This window comes from Rhinolophus sinicus, linkage group LG03, assembly GCF_036562045.2.
Source record: "Rhinolophus sinicus isolate RSC01 linkage group LG03, ASM3656204v1, whole genome shotgun sequence".
Classification (NCBI taxonomy): domain Eukaryota; kingdom Metazoa; phylum Chordata; class Mammalia; order Chiroptera; family Rhinolophidae; genus Rhinolophus; species Rhinolophus sinicus.
The window spans coordinates 44,367,196-44,389,791 of NC_133753.1; the positions used below are offsets into that span (position 1 = coordinate 44,367,196).

Below are 22,596 nucleotides of genomic sequence, written 5' to 3' on the forward strand. Positions count from 1 at the left end.
ATGTTACTCACTACTAGTCAGGCCTGGTTCAAACTACTTCACAAATATATACCCATTTAATTTAATCTTCCTAACCACTCTATTCTTACACCCATTCTAACAAATGAGGGAACTGAGGCTCAGAGACCTTAAGTATCTTGCCCAGGGTCACATAGCTAAAGGCAGAACTGGGCCTGGAGACCCCGGAGTTGCCTCCAAAGCCATGGAAAGTCAAGTTTAGAAATGCTACCACCCGCGGGGTGTGGGGCAGGAACAGCAGTTCTGGAACCAGAGAGGCCTGGGTGGGGATCCTAGTTCTGGTACTTAGCAGTTGTGTGACCTTGGGCAACTTGCTTAACTTCTCTGAGCCTTATCTGTAAACAAGGATAAGGAATAAATGAGATGATACAAGGTACCTAGTACAACAGTCCCCCTTATCCGCAGGGAATATGTTCCAAGACCCCCAATAGATGCCTGAAACTGCAGATGGTACCAAACCCTGTTTTTTCCTATCCATACATACCTATGATAAAGCTGAACTTATAAATTTGGCACAATAAGAGATTAAAAGTGATAACTAATAAGAAAATAGAACAATTAAGAACAATATACTGTAATAAAAGTTCCGTGAGTGTTGGGCTCTCTCAAAATATCTCATTGCACTGTACTCACCCTTCTTGTGATGATGTGAGATGATGCAGTGCCTATACCATGAGATGAAAGGAAGTGAATGACGCAGCTTTGTGACGTAAGGATGGGCTACAAGCGCCCTTCTGACAATCCGGAACAAGCCCTTTCCAGCTTCTCTTTGGCGAATCCAAATTGCTAGCATTACTTCATTGCCCTTTGGGGCCATTATTAAGTAAAATAAGGGTTACTGAAACACAAGCACTGCGATACCACAACAGTCAACCTGATAACCAAGATGGCGACTAAGTGACTCACAGGGCGTGAAGCGTCTATAGCATGAAGATGCTGGACAAATGGGTGATTCACGTCCCGGGTAGGACAGAGTAGGACTCGCGAGATTTGAGCACGTGACTCAGAACCGCCTGCATTTAAACAGATGAAGTGTTTATTCTGGAATTTTCTATTTAATATTTTTGGACCACTGTTGACTGCTGATAACCGAAATTGTGGAAAGTGAAAACGTGGAGAAGAAGGACTATTGTATACAACAAGTCCCTCAGTAAATAACTGCTCATATTTTTGCTAAACAAAGTAAGAGTTCCATTGCTAGTGATTGTCCTGGCTCCCCCGAGCAGGTCCAGTATGGAAGTCCACTCTCACTGCCACTCTTGGGACATAGATTTTTGGGTCAGGGGCAGGAGCTCTCTAGAGCCCCTAGACTCTCCCAGTAGGCACCACCTAGCCATCTGGTTTAGATCTTTCATTTTTTAGGGGAAATTGAGGCACAGAAAGGGAGGGGCCTCCCCCAGCATCACTCAGCCAGGTCTCCACGGTGCCCCCAGAGAGTCCAAGGAAGTCACATGAAAAACCATCTCTCCAGTGCTCAGCCTATGAGCTCCCTCCCAGGTTCATGTTCAGAAATTCTGGACCTTTTATCGACACCCCGTTCGCCTTACTGTGACCTGCTTTGAGAACAGTCAGGGAGGCTATGAGGCTGTTCCAGCCTATATCCCCAGTGATGGTCAGCTTAGACTGGACACTCCCTTCCCTAGCACCCTCTGCCAACCCCCCAACTGGGCCAGCGTGACACACAGCTTCCTCTGGGCTATCAGAGCTGCCGGAAGTCAGCAAAGGCCTCAAAATCCCAGAGTGAAGAATTTTAAAACTTTGTCTGCATTTGCCTTTTATTAAAAAGCATATGGGACAGACACAACAATGAGAATGTACGTCATGCCACAGAACTGTTCACTTACAAAGGGTTAAAATGGCCAATTTTATGTTGTGACTATTTTATCGCAATAACATTTAAAAAGCACAGGGAAAATGAAAAGGCTCTAGAGATGGATGGTGGTTATGGTTGTGCAACAATGGGAATGTACTTAATGCCATTGAGCTGTACACATAAAAATGGTTAAACCAGTCAATTTTATGTTATATGTATTTTACCACAATTAAAAACAAGCAAACAAAACAAAAATGATCTGCACCCCTACCCTTATTTCTTCTCACTGCTTTGCTCAGGCCTGATGGCTTCACAGAAGCCTTTGCAGCATCACTGAGAGCCCCAAGTCATGGGTGCGGCTCCCGTCTGCCACTGCCTTGCTGTGTGACTCTGGTTAGCACCTGCCCTCTCTGGGCCTCAGCTCTATGATAGCTCATAGAACTAAATGCACTCTAAGAACCTTCCCAGCTTCGACATTCTGAATCTGTGCTCTACATTATCAAAGGGACCCCCCCGCCCTTCAACCCTCCCCAGAAATTCTTGCTACCACACTCCAGAGAGGTTAGAATAAGGCTGGAGGACAGGAGCCCCCAGAGCCCAGGGCCTGAAGACAGGGAAGGGGTGGAGGCTTCCTAGGGGCGTGTAAGGAGAAGCCAGCTGGGGATTGTCATGGAGACACATGATACTAATAAACACACCCCCTCTGATGCCTGCTTAGTCCTTTAGCATTTATAACACACACCCACATCCATTACCTCCGTGACCCTTTCATTCTACAAACATCCAGGGGCCCAGGACCATGGGAGCAAATGGAACATGAGACATCGCTGGTTTCCAGGAGATTCCCCGGAGTGGAAGAGGGCCAGCGGTGTGGTCAGAGCTTGGACTGGGCAGGCTGGGGCATGGTCCAGAGTAGGGGCAGTTTGGACAAAGACCTGGAAGAGAAAGAGAAAGACAGACAGGTCTGGAGTGTAGTGTTTGAAGGGGGTGGGCCAGGTGGAGATGGGGCAGGGCTAGACTCCCACAGGGCTTCACAGGCCACCCTAAGAGGTAGTTCTTTATCCTGAGGGTAGAGGGAGATGTCAGAGAGGTCCTGTCGCAGAGAGGAAGCACACTGTCAGATTTGGATGCAGACCCCCACTCTGGGCGGAGGAGAGTGAATCAGAGGAGGTAGGAGAGGGGCAGGAGGCCCAGTGAAGAAGCCACAGCAGCTGGCAGGGGGAGGCCCTGATGTGCAGACTGGGTGATCCCAGCAGATCACCGACTCTACTGTCCCCCTGAGGAAACTGAGGTTTATACAGGTCAGGAGATTGACCAAAGTCATTAGCGAGTTAAGGGATCTGGGTTTGAGTCCTCGTATTTGCTGAGTTTCTGACCAAAGCTTTTCTCACCTCCTTGAGCTGTCTTCCAGGCCCCAAATAAGACTAGTGGGCACCTGCTGAGCACTTCATACAGGCCAGGTCTCAGTGCCTGACATGCATTAATTCATTTAAGCTTCCCAACAACCTTAGGAGGTAGACTCATTATTATCCAGATGAGGAAACAGAGGCACAGAGATGTTAAGTGATTTGCCCAAGATCACATAGCTCGTAAGTGGCAGAATCAGGATTAGAACCCAGTAGCTGCAGCCATAGGTGGCTGGAACTTTTAAGCCTCCTGAAATATGTGTGTGGGTTGGGAGCTTCCAGGACAGAAGGAAAGTGGAGGGGGGAGTCCCCGGAGGTGAATAGAGGTGTGTGCTCACCCTCCAAAACACTGATGGAATCTGTGCCCAGACACAGCGGAAGCAGCTAGACCAGAAATCCTGACACCTGAGTCTTTGGCTCAGCTCTGCCCTGAACTTACTGTGTGACCTTGGGCTACTCAAACCCCTCTCTGGGCCTAGGGTTTTCTCACCTGAGGCATGAACAGAAGATCTCCAGGGTGCCCCCTCTCCCCCTGTTCGACTTCTCCCACTCTTAGATCATATCCCTCCACCCCTATACCACCAGACTCTCCCAGAGACTGAGGCAGAGGAAGATCTCAAAATGGGGATGGGCTATGGAATGGAGAAGAGTGGGCAACAGAGGAACTGACCTATCTCCAAACCTAGTCAATTACAGGAAATCCTGCCTTCTGCCCCCTCCCCCTCTCCAGGCCTGAGCTTGGGTTTGGGGGCAGTAAGCCCCACCCACCTCACTTCCTGGGACTGCAGGGACCTGGCTTGCATCACACTCTTCAGGGACCAGGCTTTGTTTAGAAAGTGTCTCCTTTGGAGCCTGAGTCACCAGATCCCTGGGTGGTCTGGGGGAAACCACAATGACGGGGGTACCGTGACTGGGAGAGAGGGGAGGATGGCAGGTCCTGCTGCCACTTGTGACAGCAATTCAGCCTTTTCTGTCTAGGACTCGGTTTCTCCATCTGTAAACTGAGGGGCAGGAACTGGATTTCAGACCCCCATGAAGAAAGGCAGCCACAAGACCTCTCCCTGAAACTCGAGGCCACACAAGGACCTCAGGGAGGTCCGCAGCGTCAGGCGAGGGTGGGTCAGGGATTGATGGCTCTGGGTCCCCAGAGTTCAGCCCTTCCAGCTTGCCAATTTTCCCCAAGGGCCAAACCCATGCCAGCTGAGCCAATCACAGCCAACCATGGGAGGAGCCCCCAGCTGGCATCTGAGACAGAGGGCTTGTTCCTTTCCCCAGGGAGTTTGGGCAAAGGACAGCATTCATGTCATAACTGAGAACACTGCACAGAGATTCTCATGAAGATTAGACGCATGAACACCACTTAGGGTATAGGAAGGGCTCACAAGCGGTGAGTTAAGTGATTGCCTTGGAAAGAAAAACGCAGTTACTGGCAGCTCATCCTTCTGCAGCACAGCCTGCTCTGCTCGTTGCTATAGGACAAGGGCCTGGGAGGTGCAGGGCCACAGAGGGAGCTGGTCTTCCGGGAGGGTCAGACTGGGAGAGTGAAGAAGTGAAGGAACCTGGACCGGCAGGGAAACCAGGAGCGTTTTCCTTCCCGCAGGACAGTGTGGCTCATGAGGCTTAACTCTAGAGGGAATCCATGTATTCTGCCTAAGTGGACACCCTCTGAGAATCTGGGAGATAGGGAAGGACGTCACCGTCTATCTGCATGGAATAGGCCGTGGGGAAGGCGGGAAACCTGTTCATATCCCATCATCTATGAGCTCTGTCAAATGGGAGTGTCAATCCCTATCACTCTCGCTCCCTGATGAAGGGGGATTGTGATCACCACACCCACACACTGGCTGCTTCTTCTAAGGGCAAGGAGTCTGTCAGGAGGCTGGTATTGGTGGGCGCCATGCTCTGAGGAGCCAAGATGGGTTCAGGGCTCGGGTGACTCATTCCTTCCTGCAGTCTGCCCCCTCCCCACCACAAAGCCCCTACATGTCACTTCTTAAAAGTCCAGATCTGATCTCCTCTCACTCAGAAACAATCCCACCTTCCCCACTGCTTGCTGGATGCCACCTCAGCTCAGCTTGGCATGTGAGGGCTCCCAGCCTCCCTTTCCAGCTCTGGCCCAGTATTAATAACGATAGGCACTGATGATGGACCAGGCTGTGTGTGCTTAGTTCTCCAGGCCACACCTATTTCTCAGGTGGGAACAATTTTATCCTCTTAACACCAAGGCACATTAAGAAATCTCTATTAGTGGCAAAGCTGGGGTTTGCAGGCAGCCTGGATCCAGAGCACAAGTGTCCCCTCTCCTGCCTCCTGGGTATGCCACACGAAGGATACCTCCTGGTTTCTGTGACTTCCATGGCTTTGCCCCTTTACTCCTGCCCCCTCCACCACTCCTAGCCTGTCAGCGTGCCACTCATGCATTGTGAGGACCACAGCTGAAGCACTGAGCCTTCCTGGGAGTCCTCCCGATTCCTCGCCTCAGCACTCCCACAGAAGTGGCTCCTTAGTTCATCCTTCCTGGACACCCCACTGACTGCCTGAGCCCGAGGTGCTGCCACACAGACTCCACCCCAAGAGTAACCAGCGAGGCAGGCATGCCAGATGAGCATCTTCAGGGCAGAGCCTCAGCCTGGGGTGCCCTGGCATGTCCAGCAGTCAGCAGGGGCCAGCCTGGAGGCACCAATGTACCTTAGTATGGAGAAGTAGCAGAGGTGGGGAAAGAGTCTCTTGGCAAATAACTTTGAGAAACAAAATGAAACGGTGTATTTCTTGGAGGATATGGCGGCCATGATCCCCACCTCCTGGCATTCACACTCGTGTGTAGTTCCTCCCACACTGTAGCAAGAATGGTTTGTGTGAGCAACAAAATAGGGCACAAGTGATGGCGTGTCACTTTGGAGGTAAGGTCACGTAAGGTGGCAGCTTCATTCTTGGTCTTCCTCTTTTGGATAGTGTGCTCCGGGGGAAGCCGTCATGAGTAGGCCTCTGTAGTGAGGAACTAAGGCGTCCTGCCAACAGACCCAGGAGTGAGCTTGGAAGTGGGTCCTGCAGTCCCCGTTAAGCCTCAGGTGACTGCAGCCCTGGCCAACAGCTTGACTGCAACCGCATGAAACCCTGAACCAGAACCACCCAGCTAAGCTGCTCCTGCATTCCTGAATGCAGAAACTGAGATAATAAATGTGAGTTGTTTCAAGCTGCTAACTTTTAGGATAATTTATTATGCAGCAGTAGATAATCCACAGGACTTCTCAGGGCATTTACTCTGTTGATATAAATCTCCAAGAAAGAAGATATATAATGTAACATTCCCCTTAGTTATTTGGCCAACGAGGCCTCCTTTTTTGAGTTTTCTCAAGAGAGAAAACTGATTTAATATGGCTCTGGTCCTACAATTAAATATAACTTCTAATCTAGATTTGTCATGAGCTAGCCATTTACCCTTCCAGAACCTCAACTTTTCCCTTTTATAGAGTAGAAAGAAACCACTGGCTTTTGCATAAATCACAAATGCAGCCCCAGATGTACAGGTTCTGAGCTATTTGGTGGGGGATGGGAGGGTAGCTTGGCGAGGCCAGAAGGACTTCACTGTGGGTTCTACACCATGGTAGGTGAGCCGAAGGCCCAGCCTCCCAGTCTTCCTTCCTCAGGCCATTTCCCTGAAGTGGTAAGAAACAGTGTCTTCTTCTAGCTTGTGTACAGCTTAGAGATGGGAGGCGTGGACCTGGGTCTCCACCATCAGACTGACTTCCTTCAGGAGAGACAGAGCGTGAGCCATCAGACGGGAAAGCTCACCCAGGATGGATGGGCCATGCACTCATCCCTCCTCCTCCCCACCCTGTGGACACACCGCAGCCATAGACAGGAAGGAACAGCAGAACCTCCTGTGGCCTTAACAGTAAACATATGTCCTTCCTCCCTTTTCAATGTCTTCCCTCTACTCTTTATCTGGCAAAGGACTGAAATCAAGTTTCAGGGTGCCTGAGTCAGAAACTCACTGAAGCACTACACGTCCCTCTTTGTTAAAAAGAAGACAGTTTAAAAAAAAAAAAAAAAAAAAAAACCATAATGCAAATACTTTATTATCGAGTGACTGGTATTAGCTTTTTGTCTGGGCATTAATATTTTTAAAACCATACACCAAACCCAGGCTTTTCCACCTAGCTCTGCTGTATCATTTTCTTTAAAAAAAAAAAAAAAACATAAAGAAGAGGGAGGAGGAAAAGAAAGAAAATATATCTGTATTGAAAGAATTATAAGCCAAAGTGCGTCTTTCTTGTTTTGTCCATATACACACATTGCACCATACATAAATAATTACATTGTAAAAATGACTCCATAATTACAAGTATAATATATATTTCCATATAATATATAAAACTTTATATTAAATCTAGGTAGATGATATTTGGGGGGTTTCGTCCGTGGGGGCTGTGTCTCTGGGCACGGGCTGCCCCTGGAGGTGGGGCCGATGGTGGCCGCTGCCGGAGCGGCGGCCGCTATCTGTGGTTGTTGAGCAGAATCTCCAGCCAGCAGGGACAGGAGGTGATGAACTGCCGGGAGTAGCAGGGCCCCCAGCCCTTGGCGAAGCTGATGCGGACGCTGTTGGGGTCGTAGGGCCCGTCAGCAGCGTCTGCCTCAGGCCCGTGCTGGAGCAGGCCTGAGCGCTCGAAGTCGAACACCTTGATGGAGTAGCCAGGGGGCACCTTGCGCACAACCAGGGTGCGGCCGCCGGGCGCATCCAGCGTCGGGGAGTTGACGAAGATGGGGTGCTCGCCCCGATTGTAGGCCCACACGCCGTCCGGCTCCTTGCTGAGAAGGATGCCGAAGCCGATCTTGCTGCGCGTGCGCCGCACCGACTCGCTGCGCTGCTCCAGGTTGAGCTGGCCCAGGCAGAAGCCGCTGCCCTGAGGTAGGTCGTAGAAGATGCTGACGGCCTGGTCGTACACCGCGTAGAGGCGGCCCACACGCGTCCGGTGCTCCCAGTATGCCACGCTGCACCAGTGGCTCGGCTTGGTGGCATCCGGAGACATGCTGGCGTCTGCAGAGCAAGCACAGGGTACAGGGTGTTTATGCCGGGTGGGGAGGCGGGTGGCAGACGGGAGCAGGAGTGGTTGGTAGGGGTGCAGTGGTGTTTCTAGCACCCAACACGCATGCCAGCACCTACTGTGTGCCAGGTTGGACTCAGGAAATTTAACATACAACAGGACCCCCCCCCCCCACACACACACACAAGAGAAAACAGAAGCTATGAACCTACAGAGAAGGCAACCACCTACTGTGTGCTATGTTCTGTGGGAACACAAACATGCAGCAGAGCCGGCTCCTGGCAATAGAATTTCACAAGCTAGGTGCCTGACAAAAACCCACACCCCCAAAGGCGGGACTGACTGAACGCTGAATGGTTACGGCACTCCAGGCGCAGTGCACTGCACGTCTTACTGCAGGGGACCTCACTGGGCCCTCCCATCACATCACTCTTTTAAAGGAGGATCCAAGACTCGCCAGACACCGGCACCTGCCCAAAGCCACACAGCTGCTGAGTGGCACGGCCAGCACTTGAACTCAGTCAGTCCAAGCCCCCACCTGCACAGAGCCAGGGTAAGATAGAGGGCGCATAATCACCACTCGGGGACTCAGGCCTAGGAAGGTGGGGGTGGGGGAGTTGGCCGCAGGATCCCTTGCAGCCTGGAATCATGGCTGCCTGACTGCTCCCAGCCTTGGCCTGGAGCATTATGCTGAGTCCCCTACCCCCTGCCCCTCAAGTTGGCTCTTGGCAGGAAGGGTAGGTTTTCACCAAAGCTGCAGCCACCTCTGTGAGATAGAGAAGCTGAAAGTCTCTAAAGCTAAAGAAAACCGCTCCTCAAGGGATTCAGAGTTTACCAGCTCTCACAATTGTGTGCTGCACCTCTCCGGGCCTCAGTTTCCCCACAGACAGCAAAGGGGTGGCCTAGAGGATTACTGGAATCCCTTCTCACTCTGGCTTGGGGCATCTCTGTGTATCTGGATGAATTTAACAATTTTCTGAGACCAGACCGAAGACTGAACACATAGGCTGGGGCCTGCCTTAAAGGGCAGCGCCATGCTCACTGCTCTGGTGGGGGCGGCTTCTCAGACTTGGAAGCCTTTGGACATTCTGCTCTTTCCTTTGAGCTCACAGCTCTGAGGAGCAGGTGAACACCCATGACTGCCCAGCCAGGTGATATGTTCTCCCACAGGCCCTGGCTGGGGCTTTTGCACAGAGGGAGAATTCTGCAGGCGGCCTGATGAGAGCACAGCAAGCAAGGCACTTTATGGCTCCTGTTCTCCAAGAGAAACTGATCAAAGTCCAGCGAAATCCGAGGGAAGAAACACTGCGAACACCTTCATTCGGGAGCCTGGGTGAGGTCAGCTCTGTCTGTCTTCAGCTTGGCACCACCTAGAAGCCCCAGAGCAGCAGGTGACAGGTCCCGACATCCTCTGCACTGCTTGGAAGCCGGCCTCGCCACACAGTAGGGAACTGTCGGTGTGAGGGGCATCCTGTGGGTGTCCTGTGGGCTGCCGGCTCTGCTGAGGCTTTGGGCTGGGCACACCCCTTACCCTCCGCCTGCCTTTAGGTCCCAGCCACAGGCCCCGAGGCCAGCTCCTGAGGAATTATCATTTGGCCTCACGTCTCTATCTATCCAGGGCCCTCATGCTCGTCTGGCGGGGAGAGAAGAGGCACTACTCTCTGTCCTCCCTGACCTGCCCCTTAGGCAGCAGGGAGAGAGACAGCTATCCAGGGGTGGGTGACCAACTGCAGGCACTAGACCAGTCCCAGCATGTGGGCAGCCAGGAACACCCAAGCCCCTCCTGCCATCCATCCGTCTGGCACTGGTCTGGGGGTTCCCAAGAGCCAGGAAAACAGCATTATCTCAGCCAGGCCATAAAACTCCAACACCAACCTTCTCACCAAGCAAACAGAATTCCTACAGTGCTCTCAGCACAGAAGTGGGGAAGCAAAGACGCTGAGCCTGGAGAACGTTGGGCAACAGGACAGGCAACAGGGAGCCCGAGTACCTTGCATGAGTTAGGTGCCTTCTTCACAGCAGCCTTGGCTCACCTCATTTCACAGGTGCAGAAACTGAGGCCCAGAGAGGTGCCCTACTGGGCGAGGGCACACACTAGTGAGTGCTGGAGCCAGTGTCAGTGCCAGGCCACACTCTAGAGGGGAGCGCTTCACCATACTTCGGGAAGACTCCCCCCTAAAACCCATGCACAAAGCTAGCCCCTTCCCTTCTCTAAGCCTCTATCTGTAACCACGACCACTTTCCTTTTCTGTGAGTCCCAAGGTGCTTACCCACAAGCTGGTGAGTCATTCCCACCCCGCAAACGAAAGGGCTTTACTCCCTGAGGACTCGCTGCACAGTGTCACCAAGTGAGGTCTTACTATCCCCTTTTCACAGATAAGGTTCATAGAGGGCCGCCCAGTCTTAAAGTGGCAGCTCTGCCCCAGGGTATAGCCATGCCATTGTGGGGGATGGGGTGATGGTAATGGGACTGGGGTAGAGGGTTCCTCTCTCCAAGCTCCCATAAGCCTTTTAATCCAAAGCCAGATAGGACTTCCTGTCCCCCTACTCTCACCTGGGCCAAGCCAAATGCCCCCCCAATCAACACCTGTGTCCCCAGCCTTCCCTCAGTGCCCCTCCCGGGTATGGTATCCTATGCTTGGGGATGAACCCCACAGAGCTGCCCTAGGGCCCAGCTGGCCCAGATGTCTGGCTCAGGGACCTGCCTAGGCCAGGCCTCGCCTCCTGCGGCCTCTTTGGTTGAGCAGCCTGGGTAACACCTCATCAGGCCTGGGCTCCCAGCCAAGTCTTCCAAATTCCAGGAGATGGACTGCTGCCTCAGAAAAGCCCTCTGTGACCCCTCCCTCCTGGGCACCTACAGCCTTAAATGCAGCCTCTCCCTTGGCCTGAGCAGGTGTCTGTGCTGTTGGTCAGTAAGTGCCACTGGCTGGCCCTCTCCAAGAAGAAGGGGCGGGTCTCAGTCCTCTCTGTGTCTGTCCCAAGGTTGCCTGTATCCCTAGGGTGCTCTCGGAACATGGTAACAGGGAAGGAGGAAGGAACTAAAACACATCCCAAGTGTTGGCACACTGTTCTCACCCCATTCCGCATCGGAATCCTGCCTGGCAGGTGGGGCCGATGGCCTCAGGACCGATAGGATGGTGGGCAAGGACTTAGGTGTCAGGTCTGACCCCCAGAGCAAGCCAGCAGGTGAGCCATCACCATGCTCTGGGGCCTCCCCACCCCCACGCAGCTCTCAGGGTCTTGGGACTCCAGAGCTTGAGGGATCTCCCTAACAGCACGTCATCTAGGGAGCTCCAACACTGCACTTTCGCAAACCAATACGATGTTTAACAGAGGGGATGGGAATGCCACAGGGTTACCACTGTTTATTTTGTCATGTACGGACTTATTCAAACCCCCCACACCATCTACTATCACTAGCACAAAAGGAAGTATAATTTGACACTAACAAAATTACAAGAAAAGTATAATCTGATACAGTAACAAAACCAGAAATTTAAAAGTTAATCTATTTAGATTATAAGAAATTTTCTCATTTCTTTCATCATGGACCAATGAAAACTTAGTCCTGAGACTGGCCTGTGGGAACCACCAATTGAGCCCAATGTCCTTGTGCCCCAGATGGAGCCCTGGGTATACAGGGCGACTCACCCAGGGACACCCAGTCGTGTGTGGCAGAATGGGGACCAGAACTTGAGACCTCAGAATTCTAATCTAATGCTTGTCATGTGATCTAAAGGTTTCAGAGCTGAGACAGACCTAAGGCTCTCACCACTAACTGGATGTGTGGCCATGGACAAGCCACTGAATGTCCTCAAGCCTCAGTCTCCCCATCTATGAAATGGGGCTTACTCATAATTGAGTGCCTCACTTACACAGTCCATCTTTGGGATTTCTGGAAACTCTGGCAGCAGATCATCTGGGTACAGAAAGAAGCAGTCTTCTGTTTATTGGTCCTAGCCTGACCCTTCTAAGGGCAGGACTCCTTAGGGATGTTGGGGTCATGACCCAGGGTCACCACCATGCGAGGTTACAAAAGGACCTTGGATGGCAATGCCCTTTGCAAATGGTAAAGCACTTTATGAATGTTAAGGTTTATTTCCTAGCCTGGAACCTGAGGTGAAAGAGGTGTCCAGGAAGTGAAGGAATGAATGAAGCAATGAATAACTGAACGTCTAGAACAAAGACAAGTACTGCCATGGCACTATTTACACACACATGTACATACGTATATCTGAATCTCATGCAGTGCCTGAAACAAGCTGACACGCTGTCTGCCAGTGAGAAGGCAGGCACCCCCAAACCCAGGTCTCCTCTATACTTCACGCAGTTGCAGAGCCCCACTCCACCCACCATGCCTCTCGTCTGCAGCCTGAGCTGCCACTCAGGGTGCGAGGGGACAGTCTCTTGCGGAAGATCTTTTTCTCCCTGTGGCTCCAAGGCTGTGGTCCTGCCATCAGCCTAATTAGGAACCAGCTCCTTAATTGCAAATAAATGCCCACGAGTCAGACCCGAGTGAACAACATCAAAGATGACCGCGCTCTGACCGAAACTCCTGCTCACTCCCCCCTGCTCGGGGCCTGGCCTAGTTCCCAGCCAGACTCTGGGTTGCGGCTGGGAGGGTTCCGGGGGGAGGAGGGGAGGAGAGGCGCAGTCTGGCGCTGATCTGGCAGGTGTCCTTCCTCCGGGCCCTGATAAGGCCGGTCACCTCCCATCTCCTGGCCTTAGTCTTCGCATCCGAACAATGAGCTCTAAATTTCTGTGATTTAGTGAATGTTCACAGCAGCTCTACTCATAATCACGCAATCTTGGAAAACCGCCCACATGTCCATCAACAGGAGAATGGATGTTATAGACCTTCAGATGTTCTGTGTTGAAATCCTAACCCCCAATGTGATGGCACTGGGAGGTGGGGCCTTTAGCAGGTGATTAGGTCATGAGGGTAGAGCCCTCATGAACGGGATTAGTGCCCTTATAAAAGAGACCCCAGCAAGCGCTCTAACCCTTCCAGCATGTCAGGACACAGCAAGAAGATGCCATCTATAAACGAGAAATGGGCTCTCACTAGACACCAAATCTGCCGGCACCTTGATCTTGGACTTCCCAGCCTCCAGAGAAATAAATGTGTCGCGTAAGCCACCTCGTCTGTGGCATTTTGCTGTAGCAGCCCAAGTGGACTAAGACAATGAATAAACAAGAATAAGGTACATGCATACGATGGAACATGACTCACCAAGAAAAAGGAACAAACTACTCAGAGACACAACAACACACATCATGCGGAATGAAAGAAGCCTGAGCTGCCAAGAGGCCCACAGAAGACGTGTGGTGTGTTTCCATTTATATGAAATTCTTGAGTAGATAAAACGAACCTACAGTGATAGAAATCAGAACAGGAATTACTTCTGGGGAGTGGGGATGTCTGGAAAGGGGCACGAGGGAACTTTCTGGGGCCACGGAGAGGTTTGACATCCTAACTGGTATAATGGGAACTCAGGTGTACACGCGGTCAAAAATCATGACCTACACACTGAAGAGCTGTGGATTTCACTGCAGGTGTGAGGCCTTGAAAGAATTAAAATGAAGGCAGTAGGAAGGTGCTGCCAGGCCAGGTTCCCGTGGCTGTCCTGGAGTGGCCTAAGTGGGACTCGGTGGTGACCCAGGGGACTGCCCCAGTGTTTCCAGGCCCCACAAGGGTGGCCTGGCCTCCTGGTGGTGCCCACATTCCTGCCACCAGAGGGAGGAGACAGGCCCACAATAGGCGCTCTCCCGGGCACTGGAGCCAGGCCCTCCAATGGTTGGCATTCCTTCCTCTTGGCCTCTCTGCCCAGGGAGGGTGCTGTGAACCCAACGTGTAATTTTGTGGGGGTGCTGGGGCACCAAAGAGGCCAACTGCAGTCTGGGGGAGGAAGGGAGAGCTTAAATCCCAAGAAAAGCCTTTTGCTTCTTCGAATCAGCAGTTTTCTGTCAAAACAAAAGGCAGGAACGTTCCTGTGTGCTCCCCCGTGGGCTGCACGCTCCAAAAGCCTGAGCACACGCAATGCAGCTTGTTTTCCTCGTGATTCCCCTCTTTCCATTTGGCCAGACTGCCTTGGACTCGGCAATCCTGTTAAGGGAACCGGAGATATACCCAGATTAAAAGTTTCTGATCCCTGAGACTCTAAGGGATCTAGATGTGAAGGCTCAGAGCATTTGCAGGAGGCTGGCCCGGGATCCTCTTGGTCTCCAGGGGCCTGGGCAAGCCACCTGTGCTCCTATGTGTTCAAAGCTTCTGCTGTTGCTTCACGTCCCCTTGGGCCACAGCAGACTCCCTGCATCTCCTAGGGCTAGATGGAAAGGGTTGGCCCAGGCACACCTCAGTGAGCAAAAAGTAAAGGCAGACAGAGCCAGGCCCAAACCCCAATGAGAGCTGGGAAAGGAGACTCAGAGACACAGAGGCCCAGAGAGGTAAAGTGACTTGCCCAGGGTCACCCAGCAAGTTGGTGACAGAATCAGAGGGGAGCCCAGGGCTGGCTTTTCTAATCCCCTTTTCAGCAGGGCCACACTGGGGCCTCTGGCCCTCCTGGAAAATGCCTTTCTTCTGTCCCATGTCATTCCTGTGGCTTCAAGTTCCAGTCCAACCGGCAGCTTTTTCATCTGCGGCTCCCAGGCCTGGGAATAATTATGTAGCCCTGCATCTGGTTAACCTAACACCCCTTTAAAAGCCTTGTTTGCCCATTAGATAAGTAGTTTTTGTTATCAAACTTAAGGGGGGGAAAAAGGAGTTTCCACTTAACCTTCCTTTGTCATTTTAAGCTGCAGAAATGGCTCCAGGTTTTGCAGCAAGTCCAGAGATGCAGCATTAATTAGAGTCTCTTTCTTTTCCTTTGTTAAGGAGGGGAGAACAACCCTTTATCCACTGGGCCGGGGCAGTAAAAGCAGAGAAGGAATGTGCACGGGCCGTGTTAATGGTCAACCGCTTAGACGGAGCCTCTCTGCTGAACTCTTTCCAAAAGCAGAGCCCAGCTGACAGGAGTTTCCTCTTATTCGCCTCCCCCCTTCCCCAGCCCCCACCTCAGCTCCAGCACCTTTGGCTCCTAGAGGAAGCCTGGCTTCCAAGAGGAAGTTCCTAATCGGTCATTACATCACGGGCGGTCTGGCCACCACCAAGGCCTGCACAGGGTCCACCTCGCGGGCTCTTTCGGCCACTGGTCTCTGAGGCTAAGGACTATGCTTACCAGACAGACCACCAGCTGCTCTGCTGGGGGAATAACCCCCAAGACAGGGAGTGGACAGAAATGCAAAGGGAGAATGACAGAGAACAGAGGAGGGAGGTCAGGACACACTCAGTCCATGAGGCCAAAATTCACAATTTTGCAGATGTAAAAACTTAGGCCCAAAGAGCTAAAGTGACTTGCCAAGGTCGCAGCGGAAATTAGCCATATGGCTAGGACTGGTCAATTGTCTCCTACACAGGGCTGGCTTAAGAGCATGGGCCCAGGAGCAAATCTGCCTGCATGTGAATGTCAGCTGTGCCACTCACCAGCTCTGAAATCTTAGGCAAGTGACTTTACTCCCCTGGACCTCAGTTTCCTAATCTGTAAAATGGAGATGCAATCAGTGCTTTACCTCATCGGGCTGTTGGGAGTCATTTCAAGTGTGTCTAATAACGCCTGGTTCAAAATAAGTGCTCCATAAGTAACAGCTATTATTATTTTTACTAATATTATCACCACTGTACAGTCTTACCTCTATATATTATGTGTAAATCATTTAATAGATTGACTCAGTATTCATATTAGGTAATAATACCTGTGAACATAGTATGCGCCAATGGAGTTGAGAATCAAGGGGAAATCATAGTCGTAGCCGTGGTAGTGCAGTCAATAATAATAAAAATCAGCCAACATTTAATGAACCTTTACCAAATGCCAGGCAGAGTATGAAGCACTTTACACGCACTGTCTTGACATACTGTGACTCCACTCAGTCAGTCCCATTTAAGACAAAGGGGCTCAGGCTTTGTCCACAGTCCTCAGCTAGGAAGTTGCAAAGCGGGGATTCGATCTCACGGCTATCTAGGCTTAGAGATGGGGCTCTCTGCATTACTCCCATGGGTGCAACCAGTGGGCTACACCACCCCCGAGGACACAGGTTAAGGGCACAGGGACTGTGCTAGAATAGCCCAACCATGCCCATTCCACGCCAGCATGCGGAGGCTCTATAAAGACTGGACATTAAAAGGGGTCCTTGGAAGGGGCAATGTAGGGGCCACTGCCCCACCGCAAACTGCCCACCTTCCCGGGAGGGCAGTGGGGTTTTCAAATAGCATGCCTTTCACAGCTATCCACGTCCCCCATTGCAGCCCTGTAAACACATCCTTTTTTCGGTTTCTCCCATGCACTCCCAGCACCCCTCCAAAACACAAGGAGCATTTTCTAGAAGTGCTGCCATAATGAATAGCGATCTTGGGACCGGGCTGCTAACCCTGGCTGAGTTGCTGGAGGGTGGGAGGTGCTGGGTGTTCTGCACTTGTCATCAGTTCTCCCTTCCAAACTCCTGTTGTCCAGGAGGTGGAATCAGCATTCTGAGGACAGCTTCCAAAGTGGACGCCACAGCAGTGCGGTGTAGGAATCCCAACCGCCTAGCCTGAGAGCCCACCCTCTCTCCCCGGGCCCTTTGTGCTGCCTCATCTGCTCCAGAGGCTATTTTGGGGAGTCCTCAGAGCCCCTGGCCTAGAGAGAGGCTTAGTCAGGATACGGGTATAAGGAGAGTCAGTGGTTGCCTGGCTGAGCCATAACTGCCCTTCTCTGGGAGAGGCCTGCTGGGCCCCGCAGGAAGACCTTTCTTTCAGCCTTGGCACCCTGAGCCCCGCCTGCTCGGCCCCATGTCTCCAGTGGAACCAAGTGGCAGCCTGGGCCAAGGTGGGTAAGGTTTCCATTCTTTTATCTCATATAGTATTCAAACAAATCCTGAAAAGATAAACTCATCTTGCAACCCAACATAAAACAAGCTTTTGCCCAGGCTCTAATACACAGGCCTGCTCAGTATCTCTTCCTTAGAGCCGACTGTACCGGTGGGCGGGGGACCCTCCAGAGGAAGAAACCCGGCGTTCTGCTTCCATGAGCCTTCATCTTGCCCTGCTGCCCTGGCAAGACTGTTCCCGGTTTCCTGGGCCCAGGGAGCAGTGGCTGGTCTCCCTCGGCCTCAGTGCTCCATTCTTAACTCCACTCGCAGGCAGTTACAGCTTCGAAGAGCTACCGTGAGGCTGCCATCGGCCTATCTCCCCATCAGAGCTGATGGAGCAGACTCCACACCAGAAACCCTGGTGTGCCTGCCCGGCCGGCCCTCATAAAGGAAACCCTACAGCCTAAGCCAGAAAGAACAAGACACCCGGGGAAGCAGGGCAGGGAAACCCCTCAGATCTCTGGCAGGGAGGTGAGTTGGGTGGGAGAATTCTGGTTCCTGTGTCCTGGGAGGGGAGGGTGATGAGTATCTCGGGGGGAGAGACAGCAATAAGCAGCTTATAAAATCAGCCCACATTTTTGAGAAGGAACCAGTTTCTGCAACAAAAGGCTGCGAACTTTGCTCCCATTCCAAGTCCTCTTTTGTTTTATCACAAAGTCAGACTCAGTGTGTTTGTTTGTTTTCTTACCCAGAGATCCCCCTGGGGTGGGAAAACCTGGCTTTTCATATTGGCCCTGGAAAGATTCTAAAACAACACTATTTGTGCAAGATAATGAAGCTGGGTACCTGGCTCCCCAGGAAAGAGGTGGCAGCTGGGAGAAGGGAAGGGGCCCCCAGCTCCTCCCTGCCGGCAGGTCTGCACTGCTGATGACTGGTTTCTTGAATTTACAGACAAACCAGGCCCCTTGCGGGTCTTGGGGTGCGTCTTAGCCGAGTCTGGGTTTTCATCTTAGGCTTTAAGTGCCCAAGTTTGCTGATTCAACCCAACCTTGACCTCCCTGTTGACTCCGAGACCACTGAGAACAAAACTGGCCCTTTAGGGGTTCAGATGGGGACAGCCTGGGCGTGTCAAAGGGGCAGGGATGCAGGTCTGTGGCAGATGGCAGTGTGCTTCACGGAATATTCCCGAGCTGCAGCTTCCCAGAGCCGGGAGAATTCGCGGTACCTCCATTTTCCTTTTATTTCCCAAATACAACTTGAGTTTTATTGGCAAACCTCCTGCCTCAGACTTCTACTTGGACCCAGTACAAAGCCGTAAAAGCAAAGTACCTCAAAATTGCCCTCAATCAGCCTGTCTTAACTTTCTGGGGCAGGAACCCCCATTGGTGCACAGACACCCCAGAGGATGACCAGATGAGGCCCCCACAGCCTGGGGCCCCTCAAAGCCCTGGCCTCACCATCTCCCGCTATCAGGATCCCTTAGCTCTCTGTGCCTCGAACAGCTCCACTCTGTGTGTACTTTGTCCGTCTCACTCTCTGTTGATCTGGAAGGTTCCCTGAGAGCACAGGCAGCAGAGAGAGGAACTGGTGCAAACGCTAACGGCTGTGACCGTGGGCAGGTGACTGTATCTCTGAGTACCAGAACCAGCTACTGATTTAGGGGGCCCAAAGCACAATGAAAACGCAGCGCTCCTCCTTCAAACACTATTCAGAATTTCAATGGTGAAAGCAGAGCTTTAAACTGGGCCGAAGCCCCTTCTGAGCAGGGGCCTGAGCGAGGTGCAAGCTGCACGCCCACAATGCTGGGCCTGAGCACTGGTTTCCTCTCGCTTCACACCTCACTCAGAGGGGTGTGGAGGGGGTTAGTGAGGACGGCATATGACAGTCCTCCCCTGTTCCCAATGTTTCCAGAGTCTTGCTCAACTGTCAAGACCCCGATGCTACTTCCTTTGCAAAGCCTTCCCCAGTCCCTGGGTCTGAACCTCCTCTGTGACACTAATTAATGCCATTGGGGGGGCGTGTATCTCCACCCCATTCACCTGTGAGCAGGCTAACCTAGGATGACGCTGCTCTCACCTCTGCCCCGCCTCCCCTGCGACCTGGCACTGTGCCACCAGACATGGGTGCTTTCAACAGTGGGGTGCTGATGGAATTTTACATTTGAGAGCTGGGAGGGCAGTTGGGAAACCGTCGGGTTTGCCCTGGGTCTGAAAAAGGGGCAGCGACAGTGCTGTTCCCATTTAACAGATGATACCACTGATGCTCGGAAGCCCGGACATTGAGGCAGGGAGAAAGGAGCGATGTCCCTACGTGCTGATTCTCATGATGCAGGCGGCCAATGGGGCCAGATAAGCTTACTATGTGTGAGGCTTGTTTCAGTGGCTCAGAAAAAATCATCTAAAGCCTAGTCATCTCATCCAGCAATGGGGCTGGATTTCATTTCTCTGGCTTGCTAAGCCTGTGAGGGTGAAGGGAACGGGGAGCATGGTTCTGAATGGAAAAGCCAAAGAATAGAGTGGGGAGAGAGGGGGCACTGGTTTTCTTACTAGCAAAGCTCTCAAAAATAAGCCTCATCTAACACCAGCCTGTTGTTATTTACCAAGGAGACAGTGTCATGTGAGCTTTGTAAGTCAAATACTCCTACCTGGCGGCGGGGGGTGAGGGGGGTGGGGAGGGAATTTCATTTCTCTGGCTTGCAAAGTCTATGAGGGTGAAGAGAACAGGAAGCACTTTGGGATAAACACCCCCAAATTAGAGTCCCAGAGGTGAGGGCATTCAGTTTTAAAATACACCTTGCATTAAATCCTTTCCTTTAAAACGTCCTTTTATATATAATACAAAGGTACATAATCCAGGCCTCTTTAGCAAATGCAGAGTCCTACATACTTCATCTTCCTAAAATAAGGGTTGCCTGGATCATTCTTGTGTATTTCTGGAACAAACAGGAGTGCTTTAGAATAAGCAAAAAAGCTAATATTGACTGGAGAGATCATTAAGCCACAATCAAATACTAATATTTGCTGTAAAGAACGCAGTAACGTGAGATTTAAATGTTCCCTGCAAAACTGTTGCAAAATGACCCACCAGCTTGGCAGAAGCTCACCCCTGTGACCCAGTCTCCTGTTTGTGGCTGTGCTACTGTGCACAGTTGAAGCAGCTACAACTGCTCAGTGCCATTCTTGCCCAAGGTCCAAGATGCCTGGAAAGGGACGGCAGGTTTGACCTGGAGCGGCAGGTGCAGAGGAAGGACAGAGCCAGCCAGTCCATTCACCCCACCGGGCTAACAGGTGGACGCAGCCCCACACACCGGGGCCCCATGCCTCAACCCCAAGTCCACGACCAGTTTCCAAAGCAGGAGGAGGCCAAGCTTGGTTCTCACAGCACCTACAGCCTAAGCCAAGAAGGTGGTCCAATCACCATCACACCATCAAACAGCGGGATGCTGTCTACCTGGGGAGGATTTTCCCATTCTCGAAGTCCATTCATAAATGACCCTGTTTTAGGTTATGGCATAGAAAGCTCCGAGGGGCTGGGTGACAGCCCCCGTGGTCCACAGGGCTAATAAGGGAGCAGGAGTAGGGGCCCACCCATGTGTTCTGAGGTAGGAGATGCCCCTTCCACTCTCACTGCCTCCTCCCAAGCATCTTGGGAAGGTGAACCACGCCCTCAGTAACAGTTTCCTATTTCTCGAAGCAATTCTTTGGCCTGGGTCTGGACACACTTGGGCACACACTGCATGACTCACGTCAGTGACACAGCATGTGCGTGAAGCTCACAACTGTCGGCTGTGCTTCTAGTTCTTCTATTCCCAAGGCTAAGTTTTCTGCAAGGACAGGCATATGGCTTGTTTTCCATTATCCAGTTCATCATCCTTGATATCTTCTAGAAAAGACAAGGGGGCCCAGGAAGACATCTGGGCTGAACCCAACTGACAGCCATGCCCAAGTGCCTTCCAGAACTGCCTCCCCCTCTGGAGGGCTGTTTGCAGCCACAGGGCCTCATGCGATAGAGGAGGAAAGGAGTGGCTTTCCTGACTCACCGGGAAGCCTGAGGGGAGCTTGGGGTGAAGGGGCTCTTGGGGACGGGGGTTCAATACCTGTGCCGACCCTAGCCCGCTGCACACCTGGCAAGCATGGGCCTAGCAAACACAGCAGAGATTTGCTAAGTAACGACCCTGCTTAGAGTTGCTGCAGGGGCCTTTCCAGTCACCCTATAGAAACCCAGCTGCCACTGAGCACCTCTGTCCATACACCCCATCTCATTTAACAATCCTAGAAGGCAAGTACAATCCTACAGAGGCGGAAATGAAGGCTCAGGGACGTTAAGTCCCTTGCCCAAGTCCACACAGCCCATTAGCCAGAATTTGCACCCAGGGCAGCCAGACTCCACACCCACTCTTCCTTCCACTCCTCCTTGCAGAGGACGTCCTGGTGGGCACACAGCTTCTACCCTGTGCGTACTTCCAGCAGGCGGTCCGAGCGGGTCCTTCTCTCCCTGCTCCCTGCCGTCTCCCAAGTCTCCCACGGGTGTGACTCGCACCTCCTCCATCGCACCTCCTCCACCGAGGCTGGCGCCTGCCATGCTGCCCCCACCCCTTCCTCCTCCCTTCCCCGTGGGCACAAATGGCCCTGCAGGCCGCCAGTCTGCATTCCTGGAGCACATGCCCAACTTGGGGCCACTAAGGAGGATCCCAAGTAATTCAGCCCATAAATCATGGCCATTGTGAATTTCCCTTTTAGCCACAGGCAAAGTCAAACTTTTCCTTCCCCCACTCTAGTTAACCACTCTTTGTTCACTGTATCTCTCACAGCTCAGCCTGGCTGGGGGCCAGCTCTCAATTATTAATTAATCTGGGAGGCGCAGGTTGCATTCCTGGCCACCTAACCACTTCCTCCTCGGTGGGGAACTCGCAGGCCAGGCCCTTTTGGTTATATCAAGCGGCTCACAACATCCCAGGCCTATCTTGTGGCCATAGCTGCAAGAAAGGACACTTAAAACCAGAGCTTAAAATAACTGCAGAAAACCCAACACCCAGAAGCCCCTTTTCCCAACTACCTTCCACAGCACCAGCCCAACCTGTGTGCTGCCATCATCATAAAACCACAACCTGTCTCAGTCAGTGAAATGGGGATACATTCCCCCAACATGCAAGGCGGGGGTGTGCGTGTGTGTGCGTGTGCGTGTGTGTGTGTGTGTGTGTGTGTGTGTGTAGGAAAGGTGCTGCCTCCAACTTTATCTGTTCACTTCATCCTCACTGGACGAAGGAAATGACAGGCAGCAGGGTGGGGGAGGGGTGGGGGGGCCGGAGAGGCCATAGCTGAGTGTTCAGGTTTATTAAAGTCATTTAGTATCTTTAGGGATAATGAGGAGGACGATGGAAGTGTGAGCCTCTCTTTGTCTGGGTCAAGTCTGTGGGAGGCCTTTGCAT

The 22,596-nt window shown here is 52.1% G+C and overlaps 1 protein-coding gene across 2 annotated transcripts in view; it reads right to left on the reverse strand.

The window, feature by feature from the left end:
• Positions 1–7,294: 7,294 nt before the first annotated feature.
• The window catches only part of SMAD6 (SMAD family member 6), a 73,971-nt gene continuing 58,669 nt past the window's right edge, over positions 7,295–22,596 (reverse strand). For both annotated transcript variants that reach the window (XM_074327527.1, XM_074327526.1), the window contains one exon: positions 7,295–8,275. In XM_074327527.1, the coding sequence (XP_074183628.1) occupies positions 7,734–8,275 (542 nt within the window). In that variant the 3' untranslated portion in view covers positions 7,295–7,733. The remainder of the gene's footprint in view (positions 8,276–22,596) is intronic.